This window comes from Ixodes scapularis, unplaced genomic scaffold (assembly GCF_016920785.2).
Source record: "Ixodes scapularis isolate PalLabHiFi unplaced genomic scaffold, ASM1692078v2 PGA_scaffold13__105_contigs__length_92229423, whole genome shotgun sequence".
NCBI lineage: Eukaryota > Metazoa > Arthropoda > Arachnida > Ixodida > Ixodidae > Ixodes > Ixodes scapularis.
In genome coordinates, this window is record NW_024609839.1 from 79,955,682 (window position 1) to 79,973,184 (window position 17,503).

The following is a 17,503-nucleotide window of genomic DNA, read 5'->3' on the forward strand; positions in this document are numbered from 1 at the left end:
AATAGGGACACCATCACTCTTAGCTATCTGCATTGCATTATTTTATGCTATGTATTTTCGCTTCCTTCCTACCTTCACCCCCCCCCCCCCCCTACACACACAGACACAATTTAACCCACCCTGTATGTCCTAGTAGTTTCGTACCTTTCCCTCTAAGCCAGGGGCTCTCAAACATTTCTGACACGAGGAACCCATCCCGGTTTCGGCATTGAAGCAGTAAATCTGTGTAGAAATCTACCGACCTTGGAAACAATAATGGAAAGGCTAGGGCCGGAGTGTCTGGTTCGTGTAAATATGCATCAATGGGTGGCTCAGATATTTTAAAAACGATGCTTAAACTGAAGATACACATTATTTAGAAGTGGGGACGGTCTACGAAATTTAAGGGCTCGGGAAACCAGGGTGCTCTGGGGAACACCTGTGTTCATAGGAACTCGGTTTGAGAATCCATACGTGGCCTGCAGTTGACCTCAGCGCCACGTGCTGGTAGTCGATTTGGGTCATTCCTGCTTGTTATTGTCGAGAGAAACAAATTCGATGGTACGAAATGCATGCTACAGAAAATACGCGCTCAGCAGCATGGCCACCACAATGGCCGCCGATATGACATCAGTGGAATTCATGTATGCAGACGGCGCACTGTCTCCTCCTTCCACCGATCCACCATAATTTCCATCTTAACCCATGTCAGCACTTCTCTGCCGGTATTGGCGACGTGTGAGCATCGTTGTCAAAACGCTTATAATGACATCTTTAGTAGGATGAGTTCTGCTCTCGTCGACAGAAATAAGAACAAAATCAGACTCTCAACTATGACGGTGTTGAGTTAGAAACGTGATGACCAGGCTTCCATCGCACTTTTTACGCACCATCGAACTTGTCGCTCGCTACTAATAATCTCGGTCATGACGTCAGTGCTAGAAACCATTAGAGGGCGCCACCAAAACATCTCGTCGCCAATAGGCCCGTAGCTCTCAAGTTTTGAGCAGCGCTTCAGGCGAGCAAAATATAATATTTGTAGCTCGCGTTTCGAACCTGCGTCATTACGCTTCCCCACTAGAGTTTTTTTTATATTGCGTTCCATTACATAAGTGCCAGCGTCGCAGAGGCTAAAAGAGCAAGCTCAGAGGTTCCAAGAGCGAGGCAAGCACGCGCGCTTGTGCAGTGCGAGGTTGGTGCAAGCATCGCTCAGTGTAGCCTGCTTTTGCATGTAGCTTTGGCTTCGCTATCACGTAAAGTGAAATATACTCACGGAGAGTATGAAAGAAAACAATACAAATAATAAAGCTGAAACGACTGTTTCATATAGAACGCTGAGATCGCGACCTGCACAATTTTTTTTTTATTATAATTCTTTTTTACCCTTTTTTTTTTTTGTTCTTGCGCATGGACAGATGCTGACAGACACTTGTACTCGAACGTGGCTCGCCCATTATCAGACGTTACAGCGTCCCTTCTATGCCCGTGTCGCGTGGATGGTGCAGCCAGCATTACATGGTCATGTCTTCAGTAGTCTTGCAGACGCGCTCACGCCCCTGCCCAAGAGCAAAGGGCCTATGCGGACCGGAAGTTCGTCTGCTTCTTTTGCAGAAGTTGTGATGACGTCATAACGTCGAGCTCTGATGGGCTCTATTGGAAAGATAGTGGGTAGACCTCAGGGCAGCTTGCTTTGAGGTCTACCCACTGTCCTTCAGTCAGAGCCAATCGGAATTCGGCCTTCTGACGTCACTACAACCCCTGCGAAAGAAGCAGACGAACTTCCGCAACGCATAGATTTGACTTTGCAACCCTCGATATGATGTGGGTGACTTGCCTTCCTGTGGCGCTCCTAAGAAGAAATTAGAACTATTACTAATAATAACAGGCCCCACGTACCCTTTGTCGTCCTTGTCCGGGCTGCTAAAGAACAGTCTTGGACTGCGCAGGATCTTTTGCGCAGCATTTGGGGTTTCTCTGGCGCAACAAGACATTTCAACGTCGCGTCACCGCTCCACCACAGCTCCACTTACGACCAATAAATAACCTTTTCTTTGTCGTCTTTGTGGAGATAAGCGTGCGGTAAGTTTCATTACTTACCATGGAAAAGGAAGGAAAAGCAAGGCACCAATCCTCTTACTTATAGGAGGAAGGGAACAACGAAAGGATCAATGAAGAAAAAGCAGAAGAGGAGCAACATAAGTAGAAGAGGAGTTCGTAGTCTAGCGAGGTGGTTCCACCCGATAAAGACCCTTTCCGAATTTCAATCTGGCCACTTTGGTCACTATCATCATCTCAGGAATGGCATATGTTCGTACTAATGGAAGTTCACTTTACTAATGGCCACGAGTAGGTCGTGCTAATGGCGGCCTTGTGGTTACTAATTATAGAAGACGTTGAAGATGCTCCAAATCGGATGATGCGAGGCCTATACGTTTGAGACATTAGTACGATGCGACGCAGGAATTAAATACAAGAGTTAGCGCCCATTTCTTACTTGGGTACAGTCAATCTGTTGGTGGCACATAATAGGCTTTATACAGTCACTCGATCTATAAAATTTTATCACGGCTTCAGTGTGGGTCGGTGCTTCGTCTTTACCGGTTGTATACTTGCCTCCATCGAAACTGAGAGATCCAGAAAGGCAAAAACAAACATTTTCGACTGCTGTTGGCTAGCGAAGGTGATGGTGCCCGGCAAAATACTGCAGACTGCAGGTCGATTACCGCCATTAGTACGGTACAAGGTAAACTGCTATCTGAGCCACCAGATAGAACTGAATTTCAAGAAGACCCCCTGTACGACACTTGATTCATATATGTGAATAAGAAGCACCGTGGGGATATGCTTTTATTTCTGGAACGTTGTTGGTTGGAGCCTTAGTATGGTCTTGAACTTCCTTTGCAGTCCTGTCAAAATAAACGATAGATATTAATTACACGGCTATAGGTCACCTTCCATGGTCTCCGAACCCTACTCGAAGCATAAGAAAAAACCGAACGTTGGTTTCGCCTTTTGTTCAGCTTTCTAATTTGTCGTAGTTTTTTGCAGGAAAAGACAAAACACCGCCAGCGGCCGTCCGCCCCCCCCCCCCCCCCTACTCCCCTCCCCATCCCATTTAGGCTATAGGTGCCAATGTAGTTACTATTAATGACTTCTATATTAATTTATAGTTAAAGATCTATGCCAAGTTGCTAGGTGATCATGTTGCATACGTAAAATGCTCTAGCATATCACAAACGTTCTACGATATTCTGACTTTCACGTACGCAACACCTTGATAGTTGCTCCTCGAATGAAGCGATACTACCGTTAATCGGGCTGATAAACATGACGATCTTCCAAAGCCTACCATACTCTCAAACTCCTCCCCCTCAGTGCGCACAGGTGGTCGAGCTCCTCCTCTCCTACCCCTCTGGTCACGTGACCCCAGTTAACCAATCAGCATCGAGCTTCGCGGCCACGCTTATCAGGCTTCATGAAATGCCGAACTAGCCAAATAACTTTACACGTTAATATAGTGATCAATTACGAATACGAATAATACGTTCATTAAAATGTAGAACTCCCCTCCACCTAAGTAACTCACTTAAATGTGCTGGCTAACATTAAAGGGCCGCCGACAATCTGCCTTACGCGTGTCTATAGCCCTTATCAGCGCTTATCACCCAGGCGAAAAATGCTGAGTCACTGGGCTCTGTACCCATACGAAGTGTCTCATATTTCGTGAGAGAGTGCTACTGCACGCGCTAAGAACGTATTCTACGGCCCAGTCGACAAAGATGGCAGCCCACAGAAGGCGATTATTGAGAAGATTTCACGCGTCGGCTTTCTTATCGACAGATGTCGCAGTCTCATTGTCTGCCAAGTGACTATAAACGCCACGCCCGGCGTTTATTAAACTTTCAGTGAACTATAAATGTTTACAGAAGGTGCAATTTACAAAAGCCCAAAGTACAAAAAAAAAAAAAACATTTCGGCTCAATTTTGGCATAATTTCCGCACCATATCCGCAGGCTGAGGACTCGCCGCTCAAAGCTGTCCCCAGTGTTTTCCCTAAACTAGATTGATAGATGCATGTGGATGCTCCATCTTTAATTGGACGGCGGCTTGCGCCACCTAGCCAGAGAATACCCCAATAACATGCTTGCCACGACGGCACAGAACTCGTAATATATCGGAGCTAATAATCTTTCTTACTCACCTTCATTAATACGTGAGTAGTCGTATACTTCTCTCTCTCTCTCTCTCTCTCCTACGTTTATTTTTTTAATAATGCAATGAGGAACCTTACTTACCCTTATAGAGGCGGCGATAGATGCCTTTTGCATGCCTTCGAGTAAACACTGCGATGTATTCCGGAATTCTTGAAACTGCGGGCCATGTGCGAAAGAAGCAAACGAGAGGTGACAATTACTGATCAAAAATCCCAACTCAAAGAATGCTTCAATTGATATGACCAATAGACCCCCTTTCTTTTTAAACCCCCTTGACCAACACTGGCGGTCGCCATTTGTGTGATTGGGTTCCCGAGCTCTTGCCGAGCGCTGATGGAGCCTTTGTGTCCAATACATGCCCAAGCAGGTGGCGCGCCGTTTTGAAAAAGGGTATATTGAGACATGTGTTCACTCGTCACTCGAGGCAGCAAAGCGCCATTGAAAAACATATTAAGGTAGAACTCAAGGCGCTAACTACCAGCACTACACCCATTAACATCCGTACAGTTATACAAACTGTGTGTATTTCGCCTTCTATAATGACGACTAATGAGCATTCACCTATCCATGCTACACCTATTTCAAACGCGACATGTGTTCACTTGAGACATCATTGCGCCTGTATCACACACATCAGTAACTTCGACTTGCAATTGAGCACGACAATATCATGACCCTACCTTTATTTTATCATCACACGATGGTGGTGGTATAGTTGTGACGCATAGAGTCGTAGTATAGTGGTGGTAAGATTTAAAATGATAATCCGGTTGTTTTTTTTTTTTTTTTTTGTTTTTGTACCGGCGCAAGTAATTTTGTCAAGAGAAAGTGAACATTCCTAAGTAATGTGTTTGTTTACAAACTGCGCGTCTTTGTTTTGTTTACAAACTGCGCGTCGGCCTGCAGTCCCTGGCACAGTAGGATTCACAGGGCGTGGTTTACTAACGTCTACGAGTATAGCTTTGTGACTCGTTCTTCAGTGTACTTATCGGCCATTACCGCGATGCCATATTGACCGAGGGAGCGGTCACGTGATGCTTGAGGACGCACCCCGCCCCGCGCTTCTTCAGTTACAATCAGTGACTATGGGCGAGACCAAGGGGAGAACCCCCGGGGGAGCGAAGATTTGAGCGATATTGCAGCCAGCTCTCCTGGTTTCCCTTCCCGCGGCATGGCCTCGTTGCCCAGGAGGCGCTGTGAGAAGGGACTTGTTAGGACTTGTTTTGGGCAGTACAAACTTAAGCGTATCAAACTGTTACGCATGTAGAAGCGTGCCTGCTCTCGTGTAAAACGCGACAAAAAAAAAAAAAAAAAAAAAAACATTTTAACGCTGTCGAAGCGCAGGCCAAAGCTAAGACAAAGCGCCAGTCCTGTTGTACGTGTGCCTTCTTTGTTGTCCTTGTCAAGTTTGCGCTATTTTAATCATGTCTACTAAGACAATAAATGTGTGAACCATAAAACGCCGCATCACGCCATCCTCCCCTCCCCCTCTCCCCCCAACAAACAAAAAACGAGAAAAAAAAGACCCCATCGGGACGCTAGACGTTGAAAAGTGTTTTACCGTTCTTCAGCACTACACAGAAAGAAAAAAAAGCTCAGCGAAGGTGCCACAAGTAGTGTGAGGCCCAATCAAGTGAGCTCGTACTACCCAAAATGAGCGCGCCACAGTTTGTTCAAAGCTTCAGCCCAGGAAGCCTATACGGGTGTAACGCGACACTCTAACAAACATCCCCCCCCCCCCCCCCCCCCCCCTCTACAGCCGGGAAATCAGTGAAATGTATCTCACACTTATCACGAGGCGTCGGTTTCCGAGTGCGCGATATGAGCACGTGTCGTGCGCAGAAAAGGACACGAAATTTTTGTTGCCCCAACCATGGACAGGGCAGTTGGCCAAAGTCGCTCATTTTGTTTAAAAAAACAAGGAGGATGTCGTAGTTTTAGATCCTGAAATCAACCAGAAAACAAGCTGATGGTTCCTTGCCGACCGCGGTTCGTTTGCAGGCGCTGGCCTTGTTTACTCCTTAACCTTCGTGTATTGTAAACGGAATACTGTTTGCATTCACAGATGAACCTACTAGCCCAACAAAAGACTCAGGCGCCGCGCACACTATACTGCGTACAGTTATACTGCCGTGTGTAAAATTATGGAACTGTGATCGCGTGACACTAGATTGCTGCTAAAATTAGCGGGAACATTGCATAGTTTTTTATAGAACGTTTCCCTCCCTCCACTGCGCTCTCAGCATCGAGGACGAGCCTGTGTTGCGCACGCGCACCGATAGCCTCGTCAGTGGTGTTCCGGATCTTGGAAGCCGGTTACGGAAAGCGTTGCAGGACGGCAGGAGCGATCTTCGAAAATTCCGTATTTAGAGTAGAAAGTTAGCGTAAAGCTTGTAACGTCACGTGACATGATGTCACAGTGCCACGCGATACCCACACACGAAAAACACAACGGGACAAAAATCTCGCCAATAATGGATAACAAAAGTGAAAGCCGTTTACAACTCCCTGTAACGCCGAATTAGAGCGCAGCTCTTGAGGAGGAGGAGGGAAGGGTACTGAGGGGGGGGGTCAAGTGACCTCGGGAAGGGGGGGGTCACGTGATCTCGGGGAAGGGGGGGTGAGCGTCACGTGAACCCCCCCCCCCCCCCTCCTCCCCGAGGTCACCGAAGGCACCCGATGTCCTCCCGAAGAAGCCCGCGAGGTCCTCGGGGGGGGGGGGGGGGGGGGGGGGCGGTTACGCCGACGGCGACGCCGATCAAGCCGGAAACCGACGCCTAAGAGCTGCGCTCTAAAAGAAAAGAAAATGTACAGTCGCGTATTGATTCGTGTAGTAGTAAGACAGCAAACTCACGACAATTTTTTACTCAACGTGTTCATACCACCAATTTTGACGGTACATGTGCGATGTAATCGTTGGCCAAGAAATGTACAGCTGTAGAAACGCAGAAATGTACAAGAAATGTACAGGGCCTGAATCAGGTTCCTCTTTGGGAGGAGGTGAAGATCAGAAGCTTGGTTCACTACTTGACCCGGATCCTGTGACCATCGTCGACCCTCAAGCGTCGCCCTTTTGTACCCCTTTGACGGGTTGAACTGGTGTCGGGCCCTGCAGGGTCCTTTCTTCCTTTCGGTTCCTCCCGAGTCGTTTTTTTTTTTTTTTTGCGACGTCCAGATTTTATTTTAGTCCGGATACTCATTGGCTTTTCTATGACATTTCCATTTGATCCAAGGATCCTATCATTTATTTTAGTTTGGCTTAAAGTCTGCAATGCCCTAGAGGCGGGGGCGGACAAGGGACCTCAATCCTTCTTTTTATGTTCATATATTTCCCCGACCTCAAAATATGTACTCGGTTCAATGACAGATCGCTCGCATAACTAGGGTAGATATATCAACAAACGACGAAAGTGGTCCGTAGAAAGTACGAGAGAGAAAAAAAAAAGGACGACATGGGCAGCCAGCAGTTGCGCGAGAAGTTTGGCGCGATTGGTTCCTTCCGAGTTAGCCGAGTCCGCGGACCTTGCGCGGGCCTTGCCGAACCAGGAAAAAAGCGGCAATTGAAGGGGTCTTAAATCTCGATAACAGTGGTATGACAGGTCCGCAGACCTATTTTGACGTTTGCCCACGTGGTACACAACATTCAACAGGTCCGCGGACTCGTCCCCGGACACGTTCCTGTGATCCGTCGACCAGCTCCAGAGTTTTGCGTGCTTTCTTCGCCTGGGACGTCACCGATTTCGTAGAAACTTGTCCAGGGACATGGCCGACGCGTCTGAATACGCCATTTGTGAAACGTCGGCGCCAGTCAGAGGCATACTATACTATATTGTATGAGTGTTATTCACGTTGCTCCTGACGTGTTTCATTTTTTTTTTTTTGTACGTTTTCATTCAACACATCCCTCTGCAGTGCGTCCATGCCCCCGTGGGTACAATAAACAACTACATAAATTTGTTTTCCAGACCTAGCGTCTTGCGATTATCTGGAGGCGGACGTTCTCGGTTGACAGAAAGGATACTCATCTTTACAATCACCCGATTCGGCACCGCATCGGTGTCGAAACGACGGAATTACATTTTTTTCTAATTAAATTTCTGGTTGGAAATTTTGTTTTTAAATAAAGAGCATTTTGAAGTAATCCCCGACGTTGTTTATACATAGCATAGCGATCTGTATTTGTGTGTTTTACCCATTTTTACGGCATACTTACTAAGACCTCGAAAGCTGTCGTCTCGAGTGATTTAGGTGCCGAACAAAACAAAGGCTTACGTTCGTCTACGAAGTGCATCTTGTCAAACTGTCATTGAAGTTTCGCGCTTATGATGTCGACATATATCGTATAAAAACCCGTTCACCCACTCGTCACCGAATACGATTGAATGAGACAAGACCGGGTTTTAAGCCTCTTGCAACGGCGTATCACCAATGCGATGCTGCGATGTCTTAAGCCGTCGCAAGAGGCTTAAACAGCGGTCTTGTCTCAGCCGGTCCTACTCGGTTGCAAAGCTGTGTTCTGAATATTCAAACCTGACGTCTGGTGTAAAAATATATATATATATACATTGTGCATTGTCTGTGCGCCGAAGGAATAGAACATAAGAACTTCGAAGTTGTTTTTGCGGTACTCAATCGCTTCACATCACATCTTAACAAACTCGTGATCCAAGACACGGCGACTCCACCTTGCTTTCTGTGTCTACCTATAAATATCTCGGTGTTCATATAACCAACGATCTCTCCTGGAACATCCATGTTGACTATATCACTAACAACGCTAATCGCTTATTAGGCTATCTCAGAAGAAACTTTTCCCTTGCCCCTGTTTCACTTAAACTTCTCCTATATAAAACTTTAGTGCGCACCAAACTTGAGTATGCAGGCTCTATCTGGAACCCTGGCGTATCCCTAGCATCATCCATTGAATCCATTCAAAATCGCTCCGCACGTTTTATACTTTCTAACTATCACCGTACAGCCAGCGTCACCTCCATGAAAGCGTCTCTACATTTGCCCAATCTCTCCTTTCGTAGAAAAATAGCTCGCCTCTGCTTATTTCACAAAATTTATCACTCTAACCCAGCACTTCGAGCCTCATTAATTTCAGAACCATCATACATATCGCCGCGCACCGATCATCCACTAAAAGTAGGAATCCCCTACTGCATCACTTCCACCTTTTATGCCTCCTTCCTACCTCTGACCTCCGTCGACTGGAACCGCCTTCCCGCATCCGTAGTCTCACTTACTGACGCTGCTGATTTTAAAACCGCCATAACTGATGTTCTTAACAATGTTCCATAGCGATTCTGTACCTTGTGTTTTGTTTGTTTTTTGCGTTTTGTTTTTATTGTTCACCTTATATTGATGTATATATTTCCACTCCTCTCTGTAATGCCTTCTGGCCCTGAGAGTATAATAAATGAAATGAAATGAAATAAACTACAACATTCACTAAAATCGCAAGTTTCGTGCCATCGTCCGACATCCGTTCGGCGACTCGCTCAAAACCCTGCACCTTTCAAAACTTCACTCCTGGTAAAAACTGACTCGTGACTCACAAGACGCAAGCCAATGCTTCCGGTATTATCAATACAAACATCGCTTGGCGACGCAGTGATTGAGATTAAAGTCAAGGCTTACTGACTCGCGCGTCGCGTCATAAATGGCGCCGACCATGACACTTATGCATTGTAAAAAAAAAAAATAATAATAACTTCTGATTTCAAAAGAAAAGAAAGAGAACCCCTTATTACGTCATTTCGAGAAAAGAACGAACGAACGCCGCGTATCCGTCCTCGAGCCATCATTAGGTATGAATGCTTTACCCGGTCTACAGCGTCCAGATATTAGCAGAAGGAAGGAAGGTCGAGTCACTTCCTTCTTTTAGACCCTAATCAATTCCTCCTCGCAGTCCTTTATTTTTTATTTTATTTTATTTTTTTTTTTTCTTACTGCTGAGACCGGAATCGGCGAGGTAGGCATGACTTTCTTCGGTGTGGCCATGAAGGAGGACTTCGCTTTTACGATATGCGAATCCAACGTCGGGATCAACTGCTCGTCGGCGAAAATACCTCTCCTCGTCCAATTAACGTAGCGGAAGAATCGCTAATATACGGAAAAGCGGAAAAACAAACCCGTATTTGTAATCGGGCGGTCACGAGGTACCCTTGGTGGTGTATGACACGAGAGATCCGCCTTTGATGTAAGCTTGGTAAAAAAATGCGCACATACGTATAGTACAAGAAAAAAAATTTAGGAAAACAATACAATTTCATTTTGTGCGTGTGTATCTGTGTGTGTGCGTGCGTGCGTACATATTTGTGGTTCTTTTTATAAAGTGCATCAAATAAATAACACCGGACGGGTGCATAATAAGGTAATAATGTGTACTTGGCCACCGAATAAAGGGTGTAAGGGGTCTGTGTTAGGGAACCAAGATAAATAAGATATTACAGGCTTCTATAACAATAAAATACTGCTGTTAGGTAGGTCCCCTACCGCTAAATACGGACATTTCGCTCGTGTAAGTGTACCATATACGAGGTGTTTCATGTGACATTAGCCAAGCTTTCAAACTATTTTGGTGTATTTTAGGAAGACAAAACCAAATGAATAAGTTTGTTCGTTGTTTGGTGCAAGTCAGGCCTCTTTTTGGTATTTTGCCCAATTAAGTTATTAATTAAGAGTAATTGATGAAACTTTGAAATATTCATTTTAGAGCAAAGGCTCCAGTGACAAAATTGTAGAGCGTCCTCAGAAACATCCAATTCAGTGTTTTTTATCAAAAAACCTTAACACAATTTTTTTTTTTTAACTTTGCGAAACGTTTGTTAATTACGAAATAAACACATGACTGGGCCTGCGCGCCTTTTAACGCGCCTTGTATTGCAGCGCTCTCAGTCGTGGCTCGAATAAACTAAAGTTAGAATAAACTAGGCCCGCATGCTGAATAGAGCACTATTGACAGGGCGCTGTTAACAGATTAACTTTTTTTTTTCTTCATAATTCGCGTGTTCTTTTTTTTTATGTCCAGACAAAAGAACCGTGTTAATCTTTCTTGATAAAAAAAACCCTCAATTGGATGTTTCTAAGCACGCTCTACAACTTTGTCATCGGAACTTTTGCTCTAAATTGAATATTTCAAAAGTTAATCAACTAATCTTAATGAATTAGTCAACTGGGAAAAATACAAGAATAGCCTCACTTGCTCAAAACATTAAACAACCTCATTCCTTTCGTATCGTTTCCTAAGGTACACCCAAAATATGTTTAAAGCTTGGCTAAAGTTACGTGGAATACCCTGTATATGTAGAGAGGCAAAATATGTAGCGTCAGTGATCCTATGCCGATACGAAAGTTCGCGTGTTCTGTCATTATCTAAAGCTTACCAAAAAACAGTATTATGTTTTTTTCTTTTTCTTTTTTTTTTTTTTTAACGCAGTTAGACGACGTTTTTGGTACGAACGTGCTTCTATGACAGGAAACGAAACGTGTCCCGAACTGCTCGAGCTGTGGTGTGCAGATCCCGATCGGAGCAGGCACGTCCTTGTCTTCATACAAGCGTCGTTCCCAACGCGTAAACGACACGCTGGCGTGCGTTCGCAGTTGGCCGTGACAACGGGCCAACTTCCGTCAACCGGCGATTGTTATCGCTCTCAACTGCCGCGCTCTCAACTCGCCGGTCCGGCGCTCTCAACTGCCGGTCCTAAAATTATTTATATGTTATTTTAAACTAAACAGCCATCATTTTAGAATCATAACTGCATAGAACTGTACTCTGCTTCATCTTACGTACGAGAGGGTCAAAAAGGTAGTTACAACAAACTCAAAAATGCGCAGACAAAAAAAAAAAAAAAAAAAGAACACGACACATTCGTGGCGCTTAATTGAATCAATTGGCGCTACCAGAGGCACAAAAAAACACACACAAACAAATGCGTTATCTAGCGCTTTCTGAGAAGCTTGATTGGCCAAATTTGCTCGCAGAGTTGGTAACGCTCGAACTTCAGTTGAAAGCATATGATTTGTCCAATAAACGTATCTATCAGAACTTGTGTAGATTATATAAGGCGTATATAAGTTCTTATATTATCTTGTATGTTCTCACGTGTTTATTGAACATTCAAGTAATTTTTTTAATCAAAGTACTACGCATTAACAAGAACAGAACTAGCCTGAGTTTGTGCATACTTTTACGCTTGTAAGTACTGATCCCATTTGATTGTTCGGGACGAGAATTGAAGCATAACCGCAGCAAACAGCAACATGCAATGAACAGTAGGAAAGCGGATTGCTGGGCTAGTTGGTTGCGGGCTGTCTGTCCTATGTGCTCCTTCTACCTTTGCACCGTCCTTTTGCGCTGCTTTCTTTTTAATAATGCCGGATAGAACAGCCCTCCTGAAACTGTTATCAGCAGTTCAGGTGCCTCATGCATAATTTGCTCAGAATCTTGCCTCTTTCTCATTGCAGAGGTGACTGGCTTGTTACGATGAACTAACAAGCAACTTGCTGCAGTACTCCCTCACTTGCTAGGATTATGTAAGCTGTACCTCACTATGTTTGCCACTCAAATATTGGACAACTGAAGGTTCGCAGTACGAAATAAGTAAGTAAATAAAGTGTAAGCATGAATCCGAAAAAAAAATTCCCCTCACCTCGGCTGCTGACGCGAGCCGTGAACACGCCCAATGGTAGAGATCCTCGACTGTGAGAACCTCGATTTTGGCGGATCCGATGCAGTTCTGCCAGTCAGGTTTCAGCTGAAAACGTTGAGTGCTCAATCTTGTACTCAATCTCGGTATGGTGTCTTGAACGCGTTTCCGGCTGGTGTGTTTTACCGCGTCCAAAAGAGTGGTCCCTCGATTTCCGCCTTATGACGTCATAGAATTGTGTCATGTCGTCACCGGTCGCGACCCTGGCGGTGTGTCGCAGCAGCGGTGGTAGATGCGGCAGACGCCTGTTTTGCTGCGGGTCGCTTCTCTCCAGCTTGATAGCCCACGGAAGCTTCGGCGGCCGGAAGTTGAGACGCCGTGAGAACAGCGACACTCGCGTCTGCTCGTGTTTTTTGCCGGAACTTCTACGACCAACCACCAGGATCGCGACATCCGACAACATGACACTCCGGCTCTCGTGACGTCGTTTGTTGCCACTTCAGGATCACTTTCAATGCGTGTGAGGAATGCGGAGCGGAAGTTCGTCTGCTTGCTGTACACGGCCGTTGCGATGATGTCAGAACTCCAAGCTCTTATTGGTTAATTTAAAAAAAATAGTGGGTATACCTCAGGACATCCTTTCAATCAAAGCCAATCATAGCTCGGCGTCGTTCTGATGTCACCGGATCTCCTTCACAAGGAGCAGGCGACTTGCTCTCGCATAGGACGCTATACGCACTAAGGTCGGAGACACGCTCGCACTGTAGTCTTGGCTTATTCGCAGGATAATAACCCGACTGGGTAAGGTTAAAGTTTGGAGCGAAAAAGTTCGATACCGAAGTTCAAACTGACCAGTTCCTCGTCGTTGTCCCGCAGGCACTTGATGAGCAGTCGGCGATTTGAACCGCTCAAACCTGAATGAAAGATTGCGATGGGCATGATGTAAATGGGTCATTGAATAGTATCTCCGAACACCACACAGTGCTCGAACGTTTAGCGCACGCCAGACGCACATTTTCCTCGGGGTATCATTGATGTTCCCGCACTTCAAGCTAGAGCGCATAATTTTTTGTATCACCGTTACTGAACACGTTTCACTTTCATATATTAGCACCTAGGCAGTTGCTATGGGTCATACATTTCTCACATATGACAATTTAGTTTTACCAAGATGTCGCAGAACTTGCTTAAATGGAATTCGCACATTGTTTAACAGAATTCCATAAATGTGAAGATTTTGCTAAGCTCAAAATTTCTGCTTCCCCCCCCCCCCCTTTTTTTTTAACTTCAGTTACGGCTGTATAGATTCTGTGCGCGGGTACTCGTCAAGGGTCATCCTCTTAACCCTTACAACGGGAAAGTTACACTATTATAACAAATTCCATAGGAAAGCCGCCGTATCGCGAGCAAACGATTTCTAAAGTCTGGCAGTGTCATTATATACAATGTTAAAACCTGCGGAATATATTTCTATGTTAAGAACGCCATCACGAGTGACCAGTCGGTGCATGACGAGAATAAATAGAACAGCGACAAAAAGGGGCAGACGGACAAGCAGACGACACACACAAACACAGCTCTGTAACTGTTCGTGACCTTGCGTCCTTGTTTAGCGCCATTTTATTTATTCCGATCATAAACCAACGGACACACACCCTCCCCCCACACACACACAAATGTTTTCTTTTAAATAAAAAAAAAATACAAGCGAGACTTAACTGCAAACGCTGGCGAAGATGTCGATATCCTTCACGTCCTGCTTCTTGTTGGAGCCACTGGGGTTCACCAGGACCTTGACTCTGGCGACCACGACTTGCGTCGCGTTGGAGAACGCGCGTCCGAAGCTCAGGAAGCCGGAGAATATACGATCAGTCCAGCTCGCCGCCTCTGCTTGCGGTAGCGTGGAGACGAAGCACGACGCCAACGCCGCGATCAGCACGACTCGTCTGACGACTCGCATGGTTGGTGGTGTGTGTGGCTGTTGTCGTTGCTGACGGCGCGTCTGATCTCTCCGTAGAGCGGCTCGCTCGGCGTGGGATGGCCGTGGTCTCCTCTCCTTCGGAGGGCGGAGGGGGTTGCTTAATCTGTTCCCGCGAGGTCTTGTCAGCACTGGGAAGATACCTACTCTTTTATTTTCTTATATATTCGTTTTCTTCGAGAAGGACGGGGTGTAGAGAAAACGTACCGCGATTTTGCTGCTCCTATTATACAAGAGACGCAGAGTTTCTCCGCGGACATGGTGACAGTTTTCTCTGCGGACAAGCATGTTCCGAGCATGTTTGCTTTGTACACGCTTGAAACATGTCTGCAGGCAGTTTTTTTATGATTAATGTGTTTGTCGTGCAAAGAAGTAAGGTATTATGGGAGTAAATAAAATAAATGAATTGAATTAAAAAACACGCTTCAGACAGAGTGCTGAGGCGTGACCGTGCAACCATTTGGTACATTCACTAAATACCGCGTATAATTCAACCTCGACGTTCATAACCTACGAAACAGGCGTTAATTTTTCTCTCCACGTAACGGCAAAAAAAAAAAAAAGAAAGATGTCAAAAAAAAAAAAAAAACGAGCAGTGTTTACCTCGTCAACTCGATGACGCAATGAGCGGCCACGTGACCTGGTGCCTATGATGTGCCCCCAGTGTTCATCGTAACCGCGCGCGGTGGGGGTGGGCAAAGCGCGCGGCAGGCGCAGCGATTTGACACGCGAGCCGTCCCCCACGTGCTCGTCGACGAATCGATTATCACGAGTATGGGTGTTGTTCTTCACGCAATGCTCGTGTCCAATCCAATATCGACATCAGAGGGTATATCCCGGTTATTACGTCATGAAATTTTAAAAAGGGAACTGAATAAAAAAAGTCGACTTTATCCTTTGAATTACAACGCGACAAAGACGCTTCTTGGTCAGCGGCGTTGCGTGCGAGTATAATTACATAGTGTACCAGTAGGCGTGCAAAGTGGGAAACAGTCGTCTGCTTCTTGCGCAGGAGTTGCAGTGACGTCAGAGCGACGCTGATTTCTGATTGGCTTCGATTGAAAGGATAGTGGGTAGACCTGAATGCTTGATGCCAACCCACTATTTTTTTTCAATCAGCCAATGAGAGCTCGGCGTTTTGACATCATCGCAACCTCTGTGCAAGGAGCAGACGAACCTGGGCACCGCATAGTAAGCTTTAGTATCACATATACGACCAAAACGTACGCAATTTGAGTTAGCGTTGCACGTTCCACACAGCTCGGAAGCCCACACTGCGGTCTTAGATTGGCGCATGGCGACGACGCGCGTGTGCAACGTGGACCACGCAATGCCAGACGTGTACGTAACGCGTTACTAGTAACGAGTTACAACCTAAGAACGAAGGGCGAAGGTAAGACGGGCCGGGGAGGAGGAAGCAGACGGAACGCTAAAGAGAGGAGGAGGTTTCCCCCTTTCTTTTCCAGCGTTCGGTCTGCTTCCTCCTCCCCGGCCCGTCTTACCCTCGCCCTTCGCTCTTAGGTTGCAACGCGACCGGCGCGCCGCCGTGCGGCCGTTACCGAAGGTAGGCAGTGAGAGCCCCACCGAAACGAAACCGCGCCGCGTACGTTGGTACGCATTGAAGTCGGAGCGTTGCGGTTGCGCTGGGTTGACAGCATGAACTGCTGTGTCGTTAAGTGCTCCAATAGTTATGCGTCGTATCTCGTGGGGACGAAGTTTCACAGTTTTTCACCTCGACGACGTTTTGTGGGACAGCGACCGCGACGGACCCATGCCGTACGACGCGAGAAATTTGGTCTCCCGATCATGTCTGCCACTATGTCGGCACTGCTGACATATTCTACACTGCCGCTTTGTGCTCTGCGTTTGTCTTCGTACCAGTAACGCCAACATATCTCAGCTCGAACTGAAATGCCATTCCACACTCGTGGGTATGAGGTGCGAATTTCGTTGAAGGAATGCCCTCGAAGGAAGTTCCGTCCCCATCGTACGTGCCGATGATATTTTCGGACCAGTATGGCACGCAGTCTGTACTTCATGAAGAAAGATTCGAACGGTACAAAAAGTGACAAATATGAATCTAAGGAAAACTACAATGAAACTTGGAATCTCTGGACAATCGATGTTTGACAATGAAAGTTTATGTGGTGTGCTTTCTTTTTTGATCAGCCTCCCTTTGGATGGGGAAACGCCAATACCCCGAGTCTTGAAGACAACAATTTTTTTTTTCTCGGCTTTAGAGCCACCTATAGCAAAGTTGTTCGAACTGGAAGTACCGTTCACTGGTCTCTTCCTACCTGTAAAGTGTGCACCTTCCGGCCATGATGAGTGGTATTCTCTTGGCAGCATTTGACGGTCAAAAACGGTTCCCATTTAGTTACGCCGGCCAAAAATATTTCCACCTGGTTAAACTATGCCATCTCTTTTAGGTATAATAAGTGTTTTGTCAAGTTACGGTTGTCCAAGTACCTGTGTGCCGAAAATCAGCACCTCGCACAACCAGATTACTACATAACAGCTCACCGCAAAAGCCTTTGACGGCCAAACCGTGTGTTGGCCGGCAACTTAGTTTTCTCGGTTTGAAAGCCACCTTCCGTAAAGTTGTTTCAAGTGGAAGTACAGTGCACTAGTCCCTTCCTACCTGTAAAGTCTCCATCTCCCACGACAAGTGGTATTCT

At 46.0% G+C, this 17,503-nt stretch overlaps 1 protein-coding gene across 1 annotated transcript; it reads right to left on the bottom strand.

The window, feature by feature from the left end:
* Positions 1-2,793: 2,793 nt before the first annotated feature.
* Positions 2,794-15,046, bottom strand: LOC121046194. The gene is made up of 5 exons (XM_042289994.1): positions 14,567-15,046; positions 13,700-13,761; positions 12,851-12,955; positions 4,275-4,349; positions 2,794-2,885 (listed from the first exon to the last, which is right to left on the bottom strand). The coding sequence occupies exons 1-5, from the start codon at positions 14,805-14,807 to the stop codon at positions 2,856-2,858; spliced, it is 513 nt and encodes a 170-aa protein (XP_042145928.1). The 5' UTR covers positions 14,808-15,046; the 3' UTR covers positions 2,794-2,855.
* Positions 15,047-17,503: the final 2,457 nt, after the last annotated feature.